Source organism: Toxotes jaculatrix, chromosome 3, assembly GCF_017976425.1.
Source record: "Toxotes jaculatrix isolate fToxJac2 chromosome 3, fToxJac2.pri, whole genome shotgun sequence".
NCBI lineage: Eukaryota > Metazoa > Chordata > Actinopteri > Toxotidae > Toxotes > Toxotes jaculatrix.
The window spans coordinates 16,136,984-16,161,131 of NC_054396.1; the positions used below are offsets into that span (position 1 = coordinate 16,136,984).

Genomic DNA, 24,148 nt, shown 5'->3' on the forward strand with positions numbered 1-24,148 from the left:
AATCACACCCCAGTTTCAACAAAAACTTTGTGACCTTTGTGAAGGTAAAATTTATTGGAGGGCTGTTGTATTACACTGCAGTAGTGTTAACAAGGGGTTCCTAATAAACTGTTACTAGAGTGGATATGTAAATGTGTGGTGGTCTCCTGGCTTTGCAGATCTGCTCATGACACAATACACTATTTTCTCAAATCCTCAGGGTGCAGACCTCCAGGCAAAAGCAGATGGCAAGATGACGCAGCCTGTTAATATGATGCAGTTGCTCACGGTAAGACAAAACTCCTCACAATAATTGTGTTCAGGGTTGTTAGTCTGAACAGGAGCTGGCTTTGTCTGACAAACTTGTCTTTGTTTTCTCATTTAAACAGAAATACCCTATTGTGTGGCAAGGCCTGCTGGCGCTGAAGAATGACACAGCTGCAGTCCAGTTGCATTTTGTCTGTGGCAACAAAGCTTTGGCTCATCGATCACTGCCCCTACAAGAAGGAGGTGCCCTGCTTCGGATTGTTCAGAGAATGAGACTCGAGGCTTCACAACTGGAGAGTGTAGCCAGAAGAATGACAGTACGTGCCTTTCGTCTTACTGCCATTGAGTAATTTTCAGTTTCACTAAATTGAGTCTGCTAAAGACATTTTCCTTTATTTCCGTCGACAGGGGGACAGTGACTACTGTCTTCTCCTTGCTCTACCATGTGGACGAGATCAAGATGATGTCCTAAACCAAACTCAAGCTCTTAAGGCCGCGTTCATCAACTACTTGCAGACAAAGTTGGCTGCTGGTATCATCAATATCCCCAACCCAGGTTCCAATCAGGTGAGACATCATACAGATAATATTGACATACTGCCTCTGTTCAGTGTCCACAGTGTGGGTGTGAAAGTGCTGGGTGGAGTAGCCAGTTAAACCCAGCAGATTGTTTGCTATCTTTTGATGATAAATCATCAAGTTCCATGATTCTTTACCTTGTCGTCAGAAGAAACACATCATTTAATAGAAATCATGGTCAGGTCAGGTCATGGCAAAAGTTCTTAAAAAGTGAAATTCTTTATATACAGTACAGTGTTCAAAGCCGATTATCCATTTTTTCATGTTTGAACAATGTTGAACAACTCTTGATGGATTAATGACAATGCACATAACCTGGAATCAGATGTGTTGGTTCTCTGTAACTTCACGTGTTATTCAGGGTTTTTTTTTTCTTTTCCTTGTTTTTTTTCTTCAGCCCGCCTATGTGCTACAGATTTTCCCACCGTGCGAATTTTCAGAGAGCCACTTATCCCAGCTCGCCCCCGACCTCCTCAACAGGATCTCCAGCATCTCACCACACCTCATGATTGTCATCACCTCTGTGTAACCTTCACTGCTGGGAACTGTCCCACGGATGAATGTTCTCGCTGATGAGCCTCAGGAAACCAGAGGAATATGAGAATTTTTTTCTTTCCTGAACACAATGGGAATGTGTAGGATATACCCTATCAACGCTTTTTTTCTTTTTTTCCCCCTGCATCAGTCTTTTTTTTCTTTCGTCGCTTGTGTCTGGTATTTTTGTCCTTCTCAAAAGAACTCAGGGATGGACCAAACCAGAATCAGTCTTATTTGACCATTTCTCTGCTGTATTTCTATTTATTGGAGTTTTATTTTAATGTTCGGAGATGCTCTGAAGAAAAAAAAAATCAGGATGTTTGATGAACAAGAGTGACTATTTGGGTGGCCTTTTTTCTTTCATCTTTTATTGATTGTCATATTCATTTCCTCAAGACAGAGAGAGGATCATAGAAGCTGTTGTACCACAATGGCTTAAAAGGCTTTTCAGCGTGTAATTTAAAATAATTATATACAGACTTCCTCGCCCAGGCTTTCTTTAGAGGAGGAAGAATTACCTTGTAAACCCATGGAGACCCTGTAGAGGACCACATTCGTTTAACAGCTCCTTTAATTCCACCAGCTCTGCTCATTTTCTCACACTACTGAAGCAGTTACACCTCTGGCACCTGCCTTTGCATTGAACAAGCTACAGTATGATTTGGGAATTTTTGAATACAGGACTTTGTAAATATTTTAAATATTTAAACTTTGACTATGGAACTTGGACAACAGAGACTTGAAACTCTGGGACATACCAGAACACAGTGTGGAAATTTAGATGGATATCCTTGACTTTTGGGTGTAAATAGTTGTAACTCAAGAAGGTTAGCAAACTCTCCTGTGGAGTCTGCTGATGGCACTTCATATTTTGTAACTCAAATAAAACCAACTCCAGAAAACTTGAATATTTTAGATATAAGCCTTTATTTTTTTATGTCCTGTGTTTTGGGCAAAAATGTTGATTTTTTTTTTTTTAAACTGAGCTTCTCTTATACTTGGTTGCCAGTTTATTAGGTACATTTAGCTAAAACTAATACAGAGTAATATAACAGATCTGCAATAAACCCTTAAGTGCTGATTCAACTGTGAGATCATTTTGGAGGAAGTAGTTTGTTCCTGCTGTTAAGCTGTAGTGTGCTATACAGGGAGGTGTTTCTGTTATATAGCCTGCACTCATTGATGTAAATAGGTTGGACAGAAAAAATAGACAGTTCAACAGCACCACAGGTTACTTCCTCCAGTTGAATCAACATGTGCCTGCAACAGTCTGAACATTATAACCTTCATGAAGGAGGATTTACAGCAGTGCTGATGTATTAGACTTCATTAGTTTTAGCTAGATGTACATAACAAACTGGCAACTGAGTGTATGCTTCATGCCATACAACAAATTATATTTTGTTTTTATGAAAGCTTGATTATAAGATGTAATTATAAAATTTCAAACATTTAAGCTTTAGAAACAAAGACATAAGTTAAAAAAACAAATGGAAATGGAACATTTTCCACTTAGCGACAGACCTTTATCACACCATTTTAACTTGTCATAGTCATAAAAGCACAGGCGTTACTAACAACATCCACACATCATGAGTTTTATTATATACAGCTGTTTTTCCTGTTGCGACATGTCAAAATGTCCTGTCACACCTACAGCGAGGAACAGCGCATGAAATGTTCACCCAGAAACTGTATAAAAGGCTCCATAAAAAGTTATGACATTTCTTGTAATCATCAACCAGTCAAGAATCTGAAGGTGAGGGACTGTATGATGGGTTGTGCGTCCTCAGTCAGATGTATTTGAGTATCAGTGTTTCTTGGATGTCCTTCGGTTGATTATCAGGATTGTCACATGAGAAACATGGTGTGCTCTACTCACAACAAGACAGAAGGCTATGTGTTACACTTACCTCAAGGAGAAGATGTTGCATGCAGGAGACATGTTACATGCAATGGTACTGTGTTTGACTGAAATACTGATTTATGATTTTGTGTACTAGTGTTGTGTACTAGTGTTTCAAGTCAACACTGGAGCCAAACAGTGCCACCAGCTGGTCCTCATACTGGGAGATGTTCCTCTTCATGATGTCCATACAAGGGCCCAGCAAACGTTCAAAAGCCTGGATGTCAATTACTGGAATAAAAAAACTCAGACATTTAGAATTACGACATTCCACTGCAGGGTTTTTAGTTTCCAAACACAACAATCTAAATACATGGATAAGACGTTTGTGTGCACATTATTTTAGTGCTGGATTAAATATGATTTTAAATCAGATTTGAAGAAAAAATATGTTCTTGATGTATTTAAATCATGATGATCTGTGGATATAATTTTTTTTTCAGTGAAACAGCAGGAATCCAGATTGTACTGATTTGTCCAATGTGCCTCTGTCAAAACTTGCTACTTAATTGAAATCAGAAGAAATTAACACCCTCTTAAATCTTCACCCCCTCTAGTATTAATACTCAATAGGGGACCCATTCTCAAAGGTGTGGAAACATTTATTGGGTTTTGGTCAAGTTGACTGCTTCATGTGGCTCCTGCTGAGCTCTGTTGGATTGAGATCTGAGGCCTGTGCAGATCACTGGAGTGACCTCAAGTCACTGTCTACTTCTTGGAACCATCTTAAAGTGGAAGTATTCGTTTGAAGAAAGGTAGATTTAAAAAAGAATTGTAGTCACAAGTCTACTTTGATACAAAGAAGGAAGGCTCTATAGATTCAACCTGAATCTATAGAGCCTTCCTTTGCATCAAAGAAGGAAGGCTCTATAGATTCAGGTTGTTTGTGCCACATGTTGAGCCTGTTACCACCATGATGCAACACAAATTCAGATTTGCAGGAGGAGAACATGTTACCCACAGATAATCACATCATTCCTGTCAAAATACTTGGTCAGTTACTGCACTTCCTGACCCTGTTCATGGACAGATTATCAAACAATGGACCCCTGTGCAGAAGGAAGACGGCCAGATAGAAAGAGACATAACAATTTGTCTCTTTGTAGTCAGTTTGCATGTGTGGCTATTGTGTATCTCTGGTTATTTTTTGTCTATTTGTAGTCATTTTCCTTGTTGTCAGTTTGTGTCTGTAGTTGGTTTGTTTGTCTTTGTAGGCATTTGTTTTGACCCTCTTTGTAGTGATTGTAGTGTTTTCCTGTCTCTTTGTTCCATCTCTCTGTGGTCACGTCTGTCTGTCACTGTCTTTTTTTGTGGTCATCTCTTTGTAGCTGATTTGCATCTCTGTGGTCATTTTGTTTCTCCCCTTAGTCATTCTAAGTATCTTTATAGTTGTCTATTTATGTCTCTTTGTAGTCATTTTACGTGACCCCTCAGGCCCCTGGGTCTGTGCCCAGTAGACCCACTCAGTAATACTTCCATTACCCTGTCTGAACACTGACAAGCACAACTGAGTTATATAACAGCCACTTACAGTGTGTAGAATTTAAAGCTACTGTGTTTGCTTGTCTCTTCTCTTCTAAAGCTCAAGCAAATGTGCGACAGCTCCGGAAACAAACATGAGACATACCTAAGCATTTGGTTTCTCCCACAGCATAAACGGATGCTGCTCGTGGTTTGTTGGTGACCAGAGCCAGTTCCCCAAAATACTGCCCTCTAGAGCAACGAGCCACCTCAACCTCTGCGTTATCCTGCTGGCCCGCCTTCGTCTGTAACAGAGGAACCCCCGTGAGTCCTGCAGCCATTTACTACTGAAACATCACACATTACCAGATAGATAGATAAGCAGATAGATTACATCCACCTTATGACTAACACGAGCAAATTTATAGATAAAACAGGGTGAATAAGAAGGTTTTTATTAAATTGGACACTGTGCTTACTTTGCTTTTTATCATTATCTTCACCTCTCCTGATTCCACAATGTAGAAACAGTCGGCCTTCTCCCCCTGCAGGTATAGAAAGCAGAAACACCATATCTACCAAGTCTGACCAAACCAATATAAGAAAACGTTCAGGAACAGACGTCCCAACACTGTACCTGTGTTATTATGCACTCTCCATCTTTGAACACCCGTGCTCCCAAAACATCAACAATCTTCATTCTTTCAGAGAGCTTGTGAGGAGAAAGTAAAGCATGATGACAACAATGCAACGCTCACACGCCTGAAACTACCTGGAGCATAAGGTGACTTCATATCCATGTATTCCATGATTATTGTGTGTGTGTGTGTGTGTGTGTGTGTGTGTGTGTGTGTGTGTGTGTGTGTGTGTAGAGGTTGTGTCTCTAATACAAACCTCAAGAGACTTCAGAAGAGGAACACACTCAATGAAGGCCTCGTACATCCTCCTTTTCTTTGCGTTGTTTTTCACAATCAGTCTGTGAAATGTGGCTCGATCCTAAAACAACCAACCAAAAAAAAAAAAAAAAAAAAACACATTTAGTTTTGCATTTAATCTTCCTCAGTCCTACTTTTTGTTCTGCCTCAGTTTTAAATGTATATCAGGTGGTGACTGGACTTTTAGGTGTACTTAAGTTTTCATTTGCTTTCAATAAATGTGACTTGCAATAACATAACATTAAGGGGGATTAAGTGAATGTATTCGGCAACACAATTAATATGCTCCTCAGACATCACATGATGATGCTTTGGAGCATTGAAGGTCATTACCCTGGACTCACCAGGCCCCACAGGGCGCCGTCCTGCATTGCAGTGATGGTGGCGGCTCGCGGTGTGTTGTACATGAGTGCCAGCTCACCAAAACTCCCCTTATTGTCATACTTTCCAACACACACGCTCACTCCGTCCTTCTGCACAAAAATGTCATACACACCCCTGGAAATAGTGGAAGACACAGGGAGGGAGAGCAGGTCATTGTCAGCCTGACACAACATCTAGTTTCAATATGATAAAGAAAACGATTCAAAATCTCTCACTCACTTCTCTATGACATAGAAATTGTCTCCGTCGTCTCCTTGGTCTATGATGTTCTCCTGAGGTTTGACCAGCACCTCGAACATGGCGTCCAACACCTCAGAGAACTGCTCCTGAGGGACACAAGGAAAGATTGTGTATATAGCACCTTTCAATAAGGCAATTTAAAGTGCTTTAGATATTAAAGATGCATTAATAGGATTTAATAAGAGGAAAATAGAAATTAATAATATGGTGAAGAAATCAGAAATGTCCTTTGGCTCTAAACTATTCAGTGCTTTATAAACCAAGGGCCAAGCAAATTAAAATCCCTATACCTTGGTCAAGACAAATTAATATTCATAAACCAACAGAGGTGATCTAAAACCAGTTCTTCAACAAACCGGAAACCAGTGAAAACAGAGAACCAGAGTGAGATCCAGCAGCTGGAAAGAGCTGCAGCTGTCCTATAAACTTTTTATACTCAGATTAGGTTCCAGTGTGCGTGTGTCTGTGTATAGTTAAATTTAATACTGAAATTTAATCTGGAAAAGAAAACTCATCATCTAAAGGAGTTTTTTTTTTCACCCTCATTGTGAGCGGTTGTTACCTGATCCAGTGTTTTAAACAGCAGAATGTCTCTGCACGCTTCCTGAAGTCTGCGACGCTGCTCGTCTGTTTTGGGATGCACCACCCGAGGCTCTGCGTCATCGTCCTCATCATCATCAGGGTTGTACGCCTCTGCACAAACTGCAGCAGGACCAAGCAACTTAAAATTACTATACCATGGTCAACACAAATTAATATTCACTGCGCATTATGCTCCAGTTACTGACCTGAAACTCTGCGATTGTATTTACTGGCGGTGGATTCTGCAGAGAGAGATAATGGAGAATATATTTTACAAGTTTATTAAAGGAAGGTCATCCCACTTTACTGCTACAGTTCCTGTGTTTGGTGCTGTTTTGTTCTCATCTCTACACATTATTACTACTGCAAAAAACATAAAACTGTTTCTAACAAAAAAAAAAAATCACATATGTCCTGTATTAGTTTTTACATGCATTGTCAATTCTTTGGACATAATGTTTTTTGTTTTGTTTTTTTCATCATGTGATTTTCTAATTGTAGGCGGAGTTGTTATTTTTAGATCTGTATACATGGATGTTTGCCTGTCTATGACCTTGTGGATTGAAAGTTTGCATCAATACAACATGTTTTTGGGAGCTTGCAAATCTCAGTCTGTAGGTAGTTTCTCCATTTCCTTTGTGTGATGTTGTGGTTTGAACCGTTCACTAGATGACATTTCTTAATATTTCTTTGGAAATCACCTAGTAATACTCACTAACAGCGTCTTCCTCCTCCTCTTCATCATCCTTTGGCGACTTATTCGTTTCAAAGGTGACTCCTTTTCTTGCTGGCTTGGCGCTGTGTTTCTTGGCTCGTTGGTCATTTCTTTGGTTTTCCAGAATTTGTGTAAAATGCCGCACGGCAAACTCAACCAAGTTTGGCGGCCTGCGGCGAAGCACCTCCACGGTGTATCCCTGTAAGAGCTCTTTTAAACCAGCTGGTATCTCAACGTTACTCATTGTTCAGCTTCAGAGGTCAGAGGTTGGATTTTGATCATTAACAATTAACCAAAAACCTCTAGAGGACCTGAAATATTAAACCTCAGCAGCAGCAGCACTAAATGTCCTGCAGATTTGATAAACAATCTCCTGTCCGGACCATCATCACAGGAGCAAACAGACTCCTCCTCTTGCCCCACTCTCTCTCACACATTCAGCAGCTTATTGATTTCTTTATTTAGCACAGCTTGTTGGAAAGTATTGACCTGAACTTTTCGCATCAGATGTAATTAAAGGCTGTCCAATGGATTACGCCTCAGAAGTTGATGATTTGGCAAACTACACACACACACAGAGGACTTTTAATTGTTCGTCCTGGAAATCAGAATGAAACTGCCAAAACACACACCGTCACATTGATAAATTCATAGATTCTAAATCTAATCGTACATGAATCTGAGTACAGTGCATTCATATGCAGTGTTAGCAGTAAGACAGGTGTGTGTCTTTCCAAATCATGTCCGATCAGTAGAACTGGCCACAGGTGGACTCCAATCAAGGTGTGGAAGTATCTCAAAGATGATCAAGAGAAATGGGAGGCACCTGATCACCAGCTGAATTTCAAGTGTCAGAACAAAGGGTCTAAATATTTATGTCAAAGTGATGTTTCAGTCTTTCCTTTTTAATGAATTTGAGAAGAAATTCTGTTTTGCTTTGTCATTATGGGACATTGATTTTAGATTCATTGGTGAAAAACAAATTAAAATTATTTTAGCATAAGGCTGAAACATAACTGAGGGAAAGTGGCAGAATCGATGTGACTTTCAAAATGAAACTTCAGGTTTGTTATTTCACCTGTTCAGAAAACTCACTACATTAATCCGTCAGCTGCTTTGAGTCATTCGAGGCCAATCCTTATCATATATTTTGGTCTTGCCAATTGTAAAGTCTTGTCTGGCTAGAGCTAAAGTTTTACAAAACTATATAGAAGTCCAGTTTAAATTAGGGAAAATGTTAAACATCTGACATTAAATGCTGCAGGTATGCTCTTTTCTCTTTCAAATTCTTTGTATTTATTTGCTTTTGTATAATTTACTATCACTCAATCTTATTATTCTTTGCTTCAGTAGTTTAAACAGATATGGACATTCAAGGCTTCTACGTTTTATGGCAATGACATTATTTGTGTATTATTTTTTAGTACAACTAACTGAAAGGAAATTTTAGGAAAAAAAAGTGCACAACGTCTCATTTCTAAATATGGATTCTGTTTTTTATTTTCTATACATGCCAACATTCATATACTGTTCGATCAATCTCATTAACTCTACTGTCATTATTTCACATTAAACAAACAGAAACTGAAGTTAGCATCAGTGGTCACTGAGTGGTGTAGGACTCGAAGGACAGTCTGAAAGGCGTGTATTGCTGAGAGACTGAACACACACGGTACGACAAGATGCACCTTTTCCCTGATATGTACACAAAAGGTAAGGCACAGCATGTTCAGCTTACTCCTTTTCTTATATAAAAAATAAACAGAATTTAAAATAAAAATCAAAAATAGGTAAAACAAGAAGGAGTGAGAACATTCGACTGTCTGTGTGTGTGTGTGTGTGTGTGTATGTGTACTGACACTGGCACCACAACATCTCTGTACCCTCTGAACCCTTAGCAGGTCTGAATGATCCACGTGCTCTACAGTACCACAAGGTTTCCAACATAATCAAGTAAATTATTGGAAAATTGTTAAAATCTCTTTGTATTTTTTGATTCTGTGTTTGTGTGTGTGCACTGCTAATAACTCCGCTGTTGCGTTACACAGTTCTCATCCTGGGATTCACGTACGAGGTGACGCTGAGCCTTCATCACAGGTTTGGTGCTAACCAGTTCAGGAACTTCATCGCGAGCTCAAATCCTAAGAAACAAGCCTGAAAACAAGAAAATAAAACCACTTAGTTTGAACAGTGATGGAATAAGAGCTGTTTGTTTGTTTTTGGACAGTGTAGCACATTTGCTAGTTTGGAAACTGGCAATCTGCTTTGATTCCTCCTACATTTCTAATTTACTCAAATTTACACAAAATTTGTTTCAATCTAGTTTGAAAAAGGGAAAAAATGTACATGTTAATCTAAACTTTAACTTATTTTCTATTTTCCTTTAAAAACAGTCGCTTCAGACTATGTTACCTGTACTGAACTTTACAGCTTAGTGATCCTGTTTTTTCATCTGCAATATCCTACAGAATTGCTAATGAGAGTATCTAATTTCTTCACATCATATATCAGAGCTGAACCTCTGGCATTCAGGGCCAAATCCTCTTTATCTTCCTTGAACATTTCAAACTGACCCCAGCCCTTCACAATGTCACTGAACAGAAGTATAAGTCCACTCACTGCGTTTGCGGGGAAAGCTCTAAGCATGACAGCATTGAAGCCCTTATAGAGCGAGGCCACGCCCTCCTCTCTGATCAGCTCCCGCAGAACATCCCGAAAACCGTTGGGATATTTTCCCTCAGGAGCTGAAGGAAAGACACATTACAAAACTCAGACACAGACACATTTTAAACAGACAAAAAAAAAAAAAAACCATAGGAAAAACTCATCTTTAACAACATGAACAAAAGTGAAGACATTTATCCAGAAGTAGTAAGTCAAAGGAACAAGGCTTGTATTTTATTTCTTAAAGACAGTTTATAACTCATCTATGAGGCATCTGTTGTTTCCAGCCTGGTTAATTTCCAGTGACTCAGTACTTCTACATACCCTCTAACTGCATAATGGAGAATGAACCACTAATGCTCAACTGTAACTGTGGGAACTTAACAAATGGAAAAAATGAGACAAAAAAAGAAAGAGAATATATGATCTTAAATTTCAAGCAAAATCAAAGTGTTTTTTCCAGACTTGTAAAAATACTCACACTCAAAAAAAAAAAAAAATTTAACATAATCTAAAAGCAAACCTGTCTGGAAGCGAGACTTGAGAACATCGGGTGGGATTGCGACAGCCCAGTTAAAGATCCCGGCCATTCCTCCAGCAAACAGCACACTGGGAATGCTGAGCTCGTTATGGCTGCAGAGAAAAGACAACAGGTTCAGCTGCTCAGGTCCTTTTAAAACAGACAGTTGTAAATACTGTGAGGAAAAACAAACATTCACCTTTTTCCTGGAGGTGTGAGGAGGTTCTTCAGCCACTCGTAGGACATGAAGTACATCCCACTGGCTGGAACATCTGAGTTACAACACAAAAAGGGGTTATTAGATAAATAATTAAATGTATAATTGTCAGTTATTACCTAATGTTTCTATGTGAATATACCATACTTATTTTCACATTATATATTAGTGGCTTTTGCAAGTTGAAGCAGACACATTTACACAGACTATGATAACAACCTACAGGGAATTTACAAAATAATGAAGATACTTCATGAAAAAGACTTAAACTCAGAAGTAACTTGACACATTTACATAAGAATGTTAGCAAAAAAAAAAAAAAAAAAAAAAAAGTAGCAGAGCTCTAAATGCCCAAATTATCTGAGCTTGCAACCTGTGTCAGTAACAGGAACATTATAAAAAATGTCAAAGTGAATTTTAAAAATCATGACAAAGACAAAGTGCATGTGACATGATCTACATTCCTGCCAATCGTTTCATACTGATCAACAGGTGGCAGTAACACACCAAAGCAACAATGTGCTGATGTACATAACACATAATTTTTCCAGATGTGTTACCAGGAAGGAAATGCATTCAGCACATTCAGTTTGCACACAGTGCGTTTTTGGTGAGCAGCATCGAATGTTAACAGAAACTTTGTGTATTTACAGGCAAACTCCACAGGGCAACTTTTAACAGTTTAGGTTCTTCTGCATGACGTGTTCTCATTATTCTTTCCACCCATTGTAAATATCCAGCACAGCATGAGCAAAGCGATGAATGTTATACACTGAACTTGTGATGTTTGCTCAGATTCAGGATCTATTAAGAGTAAAGAACCACCTCTCATCAGAGTCAGAGCGGTGCCTTTGTAGATTCCCCTGATCCCAGACTCTCGGTACAGCTGTTTGACACAGTCCATGGGTCCGGCATACTTCACCTGCCCGCTTGATTGCTGGATCTGTAACACACAAACAAACACACACTCACACACATTATTTACATTGATTAAATACAACCTCAATTTTGCCGTTTTTCAGTAGCAGGGGGTCACAGATTAGATTCTGCTTATCTGTACATTCACATACAGTGACCTCTGACCTGTAGGAGGCATTTGATTCGTTCTCCAGGAGCCATGATGGCTGTGGTGAACACACCAGACAACATCCCTGCTGCAAACAGCTGTGGATACCTGCAGGAGACGAGTGAAAGAGGCTGATGCACGTACAAATGATCATGCAGTCTTTGGAACAATTAGCCGAGCAATATGGCCACCTCAGAGAGAGCAATCACCTACGTAAGGATATCATCGGGAGTTCTCTGTTGTAGTTTCTTGCCTAGTCCGAATCCAAAGAAACAGACAGCAAACATGGGTGTGACTCCAATAATCGGGGCTGCCATGCCTTTATAAAGCCCTTTCAAACCCTGTAAGGGAAGAAGATGACAAGGAGACATCAGCACGAGGGAGGAAATACAATATTTTACCCAATATTTCCTTGAGATGCATCCTCACCTCTTTGGCTAATGTCTTTTTGAAACAGTCAATGGTTCCAGCATACAGGGGGATCTCTCCAGGTTTGGGTTTGGGCTGAGTTTGTAAACGCACCTGAGAGGAGAAGAAGAAGACAGGGTTTGTATTGACCTCACACACAAAGAATATGGCAAACATGTGGAAAGAGTTGTGGACCTCACAAGAAATGGAGGAAATGGTTTTCAGAGTTTGAAGCGGATGCACTTGACTGCCCTGACCTCAAACTCATCCAGAAGGTGCTGGATGAGTTTGAACACCAACTACAAGCCCGGACTGCGAATTAATCCAATATTTAGGGAGTAAATATTGGATTTTTATTTGCCTGGTGGCCAGAAAACACATTTCCAAATAAATTCTACTGTTGCTCTGTGTCTGTTGGATATGTAAATATGAAACTGTTTGCTAAGTTGTTTGCTGTAACAAGTCCATTAGCTGATAATATGTCAGTGTTTTGTTTACACCCTGTTGCTCTGCTCCTTTGTGGCCACAAAAAAAAAAAAATCAGCTAATGCAAGTTTAAACACCCGTGATCACAAAATAATCTGACACTTAAAGTCAGAGCCCCTTTTTGCAGCTGAAAATAATATCACTGTGTTTTTAAATATATTGTCAATAGTTTTGCTTTAGTGAAAGCGAGAAAAAGGGTCTTTGGGGAAATATCAGAAAGATCTTATTTGTTATGCAAATTTTCTGTTCTAATGCTAATGTGCTAATCTTTTTTTAGGGGTCTGTGCCTGCGCTCTTAAACCCTGCTGCTGGTTTTTGGTAATTTCTCACTAGCTGTAAAGCTAACTTTGTGTCCTCTGCCACTAGCTGCTGTTTCTCACTGGAATGTGTTTCATGTCAGCTGGCCAGAGCTTATAGATGTGTATCAAAGTGAAACGAGCTAAAAAATAAAAAATTCACCTCTAAATAATAACTTTACTAGTTGACACTCTCACTTTCTGCTGAAACTGTTCATAATTAAGCTGTCACGACACTGAGGCAATGTGTTTTATACCCCCTGATGTGGGATGTTTGTAAGACTTTAAAGACTTTGGACTTAAATAAATAAAGAAAGAAAGAAAATAATACATCAATTTATTTAATTAAAAGGTGGAAAGATAAATGTGTTCTTATCCACCACACAGTATCATCAGGGAGGCGTCTAATCGCAGCATGACAACAAGTCCAAACCTACAGCCAGAGTCATAAAGAACCACCTTCAGCGACAAGAACAAAAAAGTCATCCTGCAACAGATGGTCTCGACCCCACAGAGCCCTGATCTCAACATCATGGAGTCAGTCTGGGATTACATGAAGAGACGGAAGACACTGAGACAGACTAAGTCCACAGAAAAATTCTGGCAACGGTGGTCACACTGAACACTGATTTGATTTAGTTTTTTCTTTATGACATTAACTGATAAATAAAAACTACCTGCGGTATTATTATTGAAAGCACAGTCATGTATCTGCAATAAGCTGATATTTTACAATATACTGACCCCGGTGGTTTATTATTCTAACTATATACTGTGGGTCTAATGCAGTGATAGTGTGATGACAACAGTCCTGCCTTCAGGTGAGATCTCAGCAGTGAGTGAGCTGAGTCATAAAACTGACTGTATGTGGGTCAAAGGGCTGCAGCAGGCTGAGCCGACACTGAGCTCTCTGCAGTAACATTTAACTCACTGAATGCAGCAGTATGTTACATCCACACAGCTGACTCTGACTCTAACCAGGAACATGTTTGTCTCTGCTCCCTACAGATGCAATGTCCTGGCTATAAAACGCAGCGTGTAAGTGGCACACACACACACGCACACACTGTTCAGTAATTACTTTAATGGTGTCGAGTGGATGTCCGGCGAAGACGAGGCAGACCCCTCCAAAGCCTCCAGCGAAGAAGTTCTTCAGCGGACTGATCGGCTGCGGTTGTTTGGACATTTTTAGTTTCCTGCTCTGCTGAAGAAAAAAAAAAAACACAATGAAAGCGACGCCGTGAGGAAACCGAGACACGCCGACAAATACAGAAAACACACAAAAACAAGAAATAACATCTCACCTGGTCTGTGCGTGTCTGTGAGAGGTGTTTGTGCGCTGCTGTTTCTCCTGCCTGCTGGACCTTTCACCCACTTATCTACCCGGACCGGTCTGACTGCAACACAGAGCTGCCGTGGTACGTCTCGGTTTGGTGTCCGGGTGGAAAGGCTTTGATTGTCACCTTTGAAACTTGAATTAAGAATATTAAGTAAATATAAAGATAAATAAATCACACGTTGTTAGTGTCTGCTTGTGTGTATTTATGTGTATATGCAGATTAGTTTCTGTGTGAATGTTTCTTTTATTTATTTCTTTTCTCATTTTGTCATTTTACAGTTCTTTGTTTTCATGAGTGCCAAACAAGGAAACGTTGCTATAATAATAATAATAATAATAATAATAATAATAATAATAATAATAATAATAATAATAATAATAATAATAATAATGATTATGATGACCCAAAAAAGTAAATAAAACTCAAAAGAAGAGGTTTTTAAAGAGAAACTGATTGTGAGTAAAATACAGGACCATGAGTGAAATTAGTGTTGACTCTCATTTAATCTTTGCACATATTGGACACACTTGTCTGCTTTGAGATGTTCTTTATCACATAAATTACTGTTTAACTCTTAACCTGGTTAAATCTCACTCCCATTTGTTGTTTAGTATCCTGAGTGTAACAGTGTCAGCAACAACATCCTAACAAAACCTTGAATTAAGATTTTATTACGTTTTAAACTTCAACAAACTATTCTGTCACACAATCGCCCTCTCAACAACCAATCCAACCACTTCCACTGTTAAAATATAACTTTATTAGTTTTATTATAACACAGTTGTAGCAGTTTTGCAGACAATGTTAATCATGGAAAGGAGACGTTCATCTCTCTCTCTCTCTCACACACACACACTGTAAACAGACACACAAACACTGAATGAATGAGTACTCAGACATGAACTAAAAATCTGATATCACTTCTGGATTGTGTTCTCAGAGACATGTTTCCAGACAAGAGAAGCCATGCCGGGGACAAGAAGATAAGTTAAAGTGTAAGATGGGAGAACAACATCAACCACTACATCATGGGGAAGAAACAAGGAAAGGTAAATGTTGCTGTTAAAGTATAAGACCACATGGAGATAAAAGAAATGCCCCGTATTCTCTCTCCCTCATCTTGATTTTCAGTAGGACCATGAGATAATAACTGGAAATCAACAACACTGACTCATTTAAACTGCTTTTCCCTTACATCAGCCAAGACTCAGTATTTTACAGCTAAGTTTTTAAAAGCCTTATTGCAGCACAGTTAGGCTGGGTGTGAATGCAGCATACGAACAAAAACCCTTCAGTTCAACCGACATTAATCTGTAAACAGTCAATGACTCCTGACACTTGAGGAGCTTCGCATATGTAAGTACAGAGCGATCATCTTTAAGAGTTTGAAAAGCAGTAAAGAGACAATCGTACCAGATTGAGAAAACTGCAGACGGCGCCACAGGAGAGATTCAATATGTAGCAGCAAGTTACTCAGCTAAAAGCTTAGTAGAGATAACACATGAGCCAGAGTGTGCTTTTTGTTGCTATGATAGTACACTTGTTCAACTTGATTTTAATTTCAAACATGATGAATGAAGGGGTGAATGAACGAGGAGGTCAGTTTTAGGGACAATGTACTCTATAAAGAAAATAATGCTCTCAGTAACACACAGTAGTTTGGTCCCACTGTTAGGGAAGCACATAAAGTATTCTCACAACAGTTCATATGGTGGCACTGTTATTTGAGCATAGTTTTAACTCTGCCTTTTCACCACAAAACTTTGTTCTAAAATTAATTTGGTTAAAGTTTGTTTGGTTAGAATACGTTTCAGTCGTAGTTGCAGTTACTTTAAATTTCAAAATACGTTTGAGTACAGTAAGTTCATGTATGATTTTTAAGGTGATTATTGCTAAGGATTGACTGTGAGGAAAAGCTCTCAAGCTTGGCCGAGAGATTTTGGCTATTTTTAATTTCCAAGTATGACTAAACCTCACAGGTTTTTTTTTGCACATTTGTCATATTTTGCCCTTCTTGAAGCACACCAAAGACAAACTCCCACTCAAATAAAACTCATGTGAGAGGGGAAAAAGCAAAATCTTTCAGAAATCAACATCACATGGATGCCGCAGCCACGGACAACGAGTCCAAGAAAACCTTGGCAAAACTGGTTTGCCTCTCTCAGGACAGGCTGGCACAGAATACAGGGCGTCCCATCAAACATCATTTCTTCCTCTTTCAAGCTTTATCGTACCTCCCTGCAGTAGACGGGAGCAGACTACAGTGTGCGAGCATGCTACTCATATGGTTAGTCCTGGTTCTCACAGATCTGTGGGAACTCCTTGTAGATCTGCTGTACAATTAGCTTATCCATCTGTTTCGCCGTGGCGCTCCCCTCGTCCTCTCCAGGATCTTCCTCCTCCCTGAGAATCCTCTGCAGCGCCCCCTGCAGGTCAGAGAGGCGGTGCTGGTGCTCGAGGTAGTCCGTCGAGCGCATTATGGAGTGCATAAGTGAGAGATACTCCATCCGCAGCTTTACAGGGAGGGAAAGAGAGGAGATTGTAATCAAAGTTAATGATCTGTTGATACATCCGAAATAGCATCTGTAACATGTCAGTGTCTCACCTTGTCTCCAGGTGAAAGGTCAGATATTTGCCGGACGGCGATGTCAATCATCACCATCATGTCAGTGCGGTAGAAGATGTCAGCCGTCTCTGTGCTGGCAAAAACATCCTGCAGAAACTTGAGCACTGAGTGCGGTGCAGGTGGGGTGTGTTTGAACATACACACCGGGTCATCTGGAGGAGGAGAGTAAAAAAAGATGCATGAACGACGGGATCAACGACACTGAAGACACTCTGAGAACGGATATGAAAAATGGGAAATGACAACGGTATTTTACCGCCTCTGTTCAGAAGCAGCAGCACTTTCTCTGACAGGAACTTGACATTTTTCTTCTTCAGCTCCTGCATGATCACATTGTTGCTGGGTGCTGGGTGACACAGACAAGCAGTACAAATAAGTATCTATAGTAAAACAACAAAAGCTCAACAAAACTCCTCCAAAGTTCAGCTGGGAACAAGAAAGTACAGGAGTGTAGAAATCTGTTCTGCATGACAGTAACCCAGTTGTGCACAATAGCAGGAGCTGGATTCCAGCCATCATTAACTTCATGAGGTAAATTTCTGCTATAAGAAAAGTCTATTGAGGATATTCTCACTTGTGTGGTGCAGGTTGAAGGACAGCAGGAGGTTCAGGAAGGCGTCAGGCAGCTGCTCTGTGGGATCAGATGGAAGCCCGTCCTCTACCACACCCAGCAGAAACTGAACAAAGTCAGCATTCAAGTGTTCTGAAAGGAGGGAGGGTCAGAATTACGCATGCATAATCACAAATCCACACACTGTCCTTTTAAAGCACCTTTTAATTCATGCAACTCAAGCAGATTTTGTTTAGCTTGGGAAAACCTTCCATTATCTGTCAGAGGAGGTGAAAGATGTCATGAAGCTAAAAACAAAACCGTTTTTCTCTGTTTTCAGTTTTTATGAGCATAACTTTACAGGCAGGGGTTCAATATGAAGGGCAGTGTATATGTTATACGCCACAGAAAATGTGTCATAACGCAGCAGCCTTAGATAATATCAGAAAGCCTTTTCATTCATACCATAGTGATGATATGGCACCTGTTCGCCCATTGAAAAGATCATAGTTAGCACCAAAGCTGTGTAACACATCTTCTGGTGCTCTGAGAAAAGAAAAACAGACACTGAATAAATAAACAGACAGACAGATAAATAAATAAATAAATAAAAATTTGAGTAACTGTGTTTCTATTAAAGGGATGCTGTGAAAAAGGTCCATGCTTTCACCTTGTGTGTCTGTCTGTAGGTCTCTGGCCAGCTCCATGGGGAGGATGGAGTTGAGGAGGGTGGAGATGAGGGCAGCGTCCAGGCTGCACATCGCCCCGAACACTTTGAGCAGCAGCAGCCGCAAAGACACACGGTGCTCCTGCACGGTCACATGACGGCAGCAATGAGCCAAAAAAGACCAAATGTGCACTGAACATCGCCAACATGCATGCTGACACAGTAATTACATATTCAGACCTCTGAGGCACTCATAGCACTGCACAATACTTTGGAGCATTTATTTAACAGAATATGTAATAAACAAAGAATATGAATTGAATATTATTGTGGAACAGGTACATTAATAACAAGTAAATTAATAAAAAGCCATAAGAGGAAGCTCAGCAGCTTCATGTTCACAGAAACATTTTTCTACTTTAACCCTGTTGAACTATTGTTTTTCCTGAATACATTCAGAGTGTTATTATTGTGTCTTACCATCTGATAATATGAAACCAGAGAGAGCACATTCTCATAATCGTTGGCCTTGCACATCCTTTTACACACTTCTGGATCTGCATCAGTCTGAAGAAACAAAAAAAAACAGACCTTAGTTGTAACAGTGCTGGTATAATAACATCGTAACTATGTAACTTCATAATCCTTTGGACAGTCGTGGTCCCTGGACACACCAGAGGATTATGGAGCCCATTAAAAACTCATCTGAACATCCCAACCCTGATCTGAGTTTCGGTCGGGACGAACTGCCAACAAAGAATATCTGGCAGCCTGGAGGGTTTACAGATTCGGTCTTTAACCACACTGTTGGATTTGTAGCATCGTCTGAGCCGCTCTGATCCTATCAAACATGTCCATGACATCTGGGTAGGCCCGGTGGCCACATCGCAGTTTCATCCCAACAGAAACCTTTTTCGTAATATAATGGTGAGAATGAGACGGTTCCTTTGTATGATATATGCTGAATTAGTGGCCTAGTATTTTTCCAGCTCTCACTGAAAACTGTCTCTGCTCTGAATCTTCTTTTTTAGGTCCTTTTTTTAAACTCATTACATTACTGTACATGTTGATCCATAATGACTCATGATGGATTTAGGGCTTTCATTATGAGGCTCTTCAGTTTTTAAAAGCTAAGTAAGGACACTGAAACCCTGCAGACTGTTAGAAATGTGAATCGTTCCCTGCATCTTACCAGTATCTTCAGTAATTCCTCAAGGAAGCAGGCGATGAGGGCGTGGTCTTCATGAAGCGCCCAGCTACGCTGCTGGGAATCGTCCCGGTGACGGGCGAGGTCGTTGAAGATCACCTCCAGCCGCTGCTCATCATGACACACCTGGCCCTGCGGCAGCGCTGCGCTCAGATCCTGCAGAGGTAGAAAACAGTCACTATTTAATTTATCAAGTAAAAATATATTTTATATGTGGGTAAAATCTTGAATCTTGAATTAAGACAATGATTTGTGTGAACAGCTTTAGCACACAATTTACACACCTCTCCTCCACCTCCTCCTCTCTCACCTCTATTAGAAACAGCTGCAATGTTACCTGTCAACCTGCAGTAATTCATTTTTTAGTGCAGAGCAACACATTACCGACGTATTATCACCTTTTAAAGTGAAAAAGTGAAAATATTAGAAATCGGCTGCTTATAAGCTGCTAAATTGCAGTTGTTGGGTGATAGTTTCCTGTGGGTTTGTCACAATGAAAATATTGATTAGAGCAGATCTGAAGGATAACACTGGTGTTTTATGTTGCATCATCTTGCATGCTTCACTGTGTTACGTTACGGTGTCTGCGTCCAGACAGTATAGTTGGAGATATCAGCCTTTGTTTTCCTACCTTCAGAGGAGGCTATTCTCTGTAATTAATTTTAAAAGACATTAAAAACAATATATACAAGCTTGAAAATCAAGCTACAGCCCTCGGTTTCGTTTTGTTTAAAATTCTTTTTACTTTATCAATATGTTGTTAAGCCCAAGTCAGGGGTTTTCACATCTAAAAGCACAATGAAGAGGTCTCTACTAAAGGATGAGAAAACAGGATGTAGGCAAAGCACTTTCACCAGCCGCTGCTTAGTGTTACATTACATGATTAACCATCTTAAACCAAGAGGAAGAAACAGAAATGTCTGCCAGGAAACAATCAGCAGGTCTTTCACGCTTGGTTTGACACTGCAAAATGTGCATTTATAAACAGGAAATGAGTGTACTGTCCCATGCCTTTCAAAACAACACTGAGAAATGTCAGCTAAATGCAGCCTGAGCTGTAACTTTAAACGACACCGGTATTCTCCTTTAAGCTGGCAGGGCTCCAGGATGCTGAATCCACATGATGTAATGAAAACAAATCTGACCTTGCTCTCCACCAGCGAGACGAGAACTTGCTCCAAAGCGGAGGAGGCTTGAGGTAAAGCCGTCTGGAGATGGCCGACCACCACGCCGACAGCGACCCGCGACAGCTCGTAACTCAAGCCCGTGTTCTTCCGTACCAGCTCGATCAGCTCAGCTCCAATAGTCATGGGAACCGGTTCAGAGGTAGTGGGGCTGCCAGGAGGGCTTTCAGCGACAGACGGGGGGGCAACAGGCCATTCACTTTCTGGCTGGTTCTCTACAATGGGCTGCAAAGGGGGAGTGGGCTGGGGAGGTGGCGGCGCCGGGCTTTTCTTTGCAGGAGCTGGCTGAGGAGGAGAGTCAGAGGGCAAAACGTCTGGAGGCGGCGCAGTGGGCTTCACACGGGATGGCACAGGAGGAGGGGGGGTGCTGGAAACACTTGGCAAACTGACATCAGAGGAGACCAGAGAGTGGGAGGAGCCTGACTCTAAGGAGGTGGTGCTGATTGAGAGAGAGGGAGCAGGGGACGGAGGAAGAGAGGACACTCTGGAGGGGACCTCCGGCTCTGCTGACACAGAGAAAGAGCGAGAGAGAGAGAGGGAGAGCTCCAGTTACAGAAGAGAGAGGGAACAGGATTGACCTGACTAAGAATAGAGTATGTTTGTGAAGTATAGAGCTGAAGCAGGTAGCATCAGCAAAAACACTCTGCTGTAATGTCTAACACTGCAGTGTGTTTCTATGTTATAAACCCTGTGTTGTCACTAACCTGGACGCCGGCTGTTTCTCTGCTTCTCAGGGGGAGGAGGGGTGATCGGAGCAGCACGGCGAGGCTGAGGAGGCACCTGCAAGAGGAGGACACAGGCAAGGCTGGATTACCAACCGGGCAAAGCAGGCAGCTGTCATGGGGGCCCAGACCCTGGGAGGGGTGTGGTGGGTGGGGGCATAACCTCCATGTCCATTGTCATGTCATTTGACATTCGAACTCAAATTTGTTACCGAATCTCCACCACAGAAAAACACTATCATTTTAGACCAGTCAAGCATTATTACTATATAAGGCTGCAGCTATTGATTATTTTCAAGAAAAAAAAAAAGATTCTTAAGCAGATTGGAAGAGGAAATGCTGCAGCTCATGGCCGAGATCTTGGCTGGTAAACTTTGGATGTGTTCAACCAAAATTATCACAAACTGAGACACAGAATACCTGGGGCAGGTAGTACTATTACAGCATAGGAGTACTTGTCAGTTTCTGAAAGTCTCTGTAAGGAACGAAGTTGTCATGAACAGACATTTGACCAAAGACACACATGGAAAGATTGTGGAACAGAAACAATAAAAAAATATTATTTTGTAAACCAACATATTTGTGTTGTTTAAGGAGGAAAACAAGTGGGTTTACAAACAGCTGTGAGGCTGAACAGATGAATCTGGCCCTGAATGCACGAGCTACAAATATGAAATAAACCACATTCAAAGCAGTTTGAGTGCATATTGTGTGTAGTGTAGGAATGAGTGTGTTACCTGGTAGAAGCCCTGTTCTCCTTGCATATTGTCCATGCTTCCTGACAATGGCACGCTTGCCTGTCGTCCATAGTCTCGGTTAAGGCCATTGGGTGGAGGAGGAGTTTGACTGAGAGATATTTCACTGCTGGAAGATGGGAGGCCTTGTTTATGACTGGAGGAGGAGGAACTCCGTCGTGCAAGGGTCTCCTTCCTGTGATGGATCAGCTTTCTGTGACAGAGAAGGATAAAGAGTCAATTTTGGGACATAAACAGGACAATATCTTACTATCTGACACTTATCATGTGCATTTTTGGACTCACTGCAGAACATCTCGCTGCTCCAGATTGTATTTGCCCCCGTTTTTTAAGGCCACATTGTGGATGCCTTCGATTGCTCTGTCAATAGACTGCAACACCTCATCCTGCTCCGGAGCCTAGCAGAGAAAGATAAAATATGGAGGGAGGAGAAGAACAAATCAAATATTCATGAACATGGCAGCATGCATAATTATTAAACTTTAAACAAAACAGAACAAAATCACAGCTTGGGGGCATGTGTGACAGCAGGCAGAAACAAACTAGGGCGGTTATCTAACAAAAACAGCCTTTTAACCAGTGTCACACGTGCTCAGCGAGGCCTCACATTCAGGCTCATTAAACCTCCACAGCCAATGTCACTAATAACAGGAGAGAGCATTCCTATCCTGCCACGGTGTGCTGATTTTACAGCATACATGCTCTGACTGGTTCAAGTCTGTAAGTCTGGATCACAAAAGAGCACATGTGGGTGTGACAGAGAAAACAGAGAAGACACTATGCAAAGGGAAGTAGCTACTTATGAAACAAAGAGAAGGTGAGTTGAGAGTGATTCTTCATAATAAAATGCAGATGGAATCACAGGAGGAAATGATTTTAATTTGAAAGCAGAAACAATGGCTTTCTGTTTTCTGGTGGCCTTGTCCTTGTGGAGCTGTCCCGTCTCATTCCTTATCCTGTCCTGGACTGTATCATCCCATCCTTTCCTCACTCCTATCCTGTGCCTCCTCTCTGTCGCAGTAAGCAGCTGCAGTGCAGAAGGCCATGTCCCTACATGATGCAACCCTTCCAATAATTCATGGGTTCTTCTGAAAAACGTGCAGCAATCAGCAGTCAGCTTCAACATGGCCTGCACTGCAGGAAACACACGGCACTGCACAGTTACACTGGATCTGTCTCCCTCGATCCCATCAACCCCTAACACTCACTGGATTTCTCTTCACCTCAGGGCGCGACATGGTCACACCGCTCGTGTATTCACTGAGATAAAAAGCGAGAACCAGCAGGTCTGAAAGTGGCGTTTACCTGTATCTTTTCGATGTATGAGGCGGGGATGTAGCCGGTTTCTCCCGAGCTGCAGCGGGACCCCAGCCACCAGTGTTTGTTACTCCTCTCCAGGATTAAGAAGCTTTCTCCGGCCGCGAAGTGAAGCGAGTTGGGCTCCGCGGATCGGAAGGCGTACAGAGACCGGTACATACTTTTAATAACACTTCAACACGCCGAACTAACCCCAAACAGCTGGAGAAATGGTGTGTGAAGATGAAGGGCGTCGGAGTTGAAAGATCTGCTGTGCTGGAGGTGAATTAAAGAGACTTACGAAGGCATGGCCACGGCGGATCGCTGCTGTCTATTTACAATGTAGCCCGATCATCTGACCCGTGACTGTTGCCAGTAAACACCGCGGGGAGGCGCTGTCACACTCTGAACACGCCCCCCAGGCATTTTAATCGAAGGCAGAGTAAAGTGCAGGGTCATAAGATTTTACAAAATAGTCAAAGGCAACTTTGATTTGCATGTTGTAACTGTCCCCTAGACATCAGCTGTGTTATATCTCAGCCCCTATATACACTACAAA

General features: G+C 41.1%; 3 protein-coding genes and 1 long non-coding RNA gene across 9 annotated transcripts in view; 2 read left to right on the forward strand and 2 right to left on the reverse strand.

Moving 5' to 3' along the window:
- Window positions 1-3,637, forward strand: part of si:ch1073-335m2.2 (msx2-interacting protein) — a 19,101-nt gene extending 15,464 nt beyond the window's left edge. For all 4 annotated transcript variants that reach the window (XM_041033532.1, XM_041033533.1, XM_041033534.1 and 1 more), the window contains 4 exons: window positions 200-268; window positions 369-563; window positions 655-813; window positions 1,223-3,637. In XM_041033532.1, the coding sequence (XP_040889466.1) occupies window positions 200-268; window positions 369-563; window positions 655-813; window positions 1,223-1,354 (555 nt within the window). In that variant the 3' untranslated portion in view covers window positions 1,355-3,637. The remainder of the gene's footprint in view (window positions 1-199; window positions 269-368; window positions 564-654; window positions 814-1,222) is intronic.
- Window positions 3,375-14,640, reverse strand: prkar2ab (protein kinase, cAMP-dependent, regulatory, type II, alpha, B). The gene is given in 15 exon segments (XM_041033575.1): window positions 3,375-3,499; window positions 4,896-5,034; window positions 5,209-5,274; window positions 5,367-5,441; window positions 5,624-5,725; window positions 6,009-6,162; window positions 6,268-6,374; window positions 6,851-6,990; window positions 7,077-7,112; window positions 7,586-7,824; window positions 10,963-11,041; window positions 11,812-11,908; window positions 12,482-12,574; window positions 14,324-14,443; window positions 14,547-14,640. Coding segments are annotated over 14 exon segments (1,557 nt in total). The 5' UTR covers window positions 14,429-14,443; window positions 14,547-14,640.
- LOC121179040 lies at window positions 14,482-18,704 on the forward strand. Of its 2 annotated transcripts, XR_005893846.1 has the most exons (5): window positions 14,482-14,660; window positions 15,523-15,631; window positions 17,199-17,455; window positions 17,796-17,894; window positions 18,448-18,704. It is a non-coding gene; the product is annotated as an uncharacterized LOC121179040 (long non-coding RNA). The 2 variants fall into 2 exon arrangements; XR_005893847.1 differs by lacking the exons at window positions 17,199-17,455; window positions 17,796-17,894.
- On the reverse strand, window positions 15,323-23,924 carry LOC121178996 (NCK-interacting protein with SH3 domain-like). 2 transcript variants are annotated; one of them, XM_041033547.1, is made up of 13 exons: window positions 23,599-23,924; window positions 22,579-22,691; window positions 22,276-22,486; window positions 21,521-21,596; window positions 20,778-21,319; window positions 19,618-19,788; window positions 18,906-18,992; window positions 18,429-18,567; window positions 18,224-18,304; window positions 17,783-17,911; window positions 17,465-17,554; window positions 17,188-17,360; window positions 15,323-17,095 (listed from the first exon to the last, which is right to left on the reverse strand). In XM_041033547.1, exons 1-13 carry the CDS (start codon window positions 23,767-23,769, stop codon window positions 16,871-16,873), a joined length of 2,208 nt encoding a protein of 735 aa, XP_040889481.1. In that variant the 5' UTR covers window positions 23,770-23,924; the 3' UTR covers window positions 15,323-16,870. The 2 variants fall into 2 exon arrangements, with proteins under 2 accessions (XP_040889481.1, XP_040889480.1); XM_041033546.1 differs by having other exon boundaries at window positions 20,778-21,322.
- Window positions 23,925-24,148: the final 224 nt, after the last annotated feature.

What these genes read in the sequence shown, in the direction of transcription:
- LOC121178996 (XM_041033546.1), bottom strand. Translation starts at nt 23,769, where the DNA reads ATGTACCGGTCTCTGTACGCCTTCCGATCCGCGGAGCCCAACTCGCTT. An exon ending in CATACATCGAAAAGATACAG is followed by an intron (nt 22,692 to 23,598) that starts GTAAACGCCACT and finishes TTTCTCTGCTAG; the next exon opens with GCTCCGGAGCAGGATGAGGT. An exon ending in TCTCGCTGGTGGAGAGCAAG is followed by an intron (nt 19,789 to 20,777) that starts GTCAGATTTGTT and finishes CTACCTCTGCAG; the next exon opens with GATCTGAGCGCAGCGCTGCC.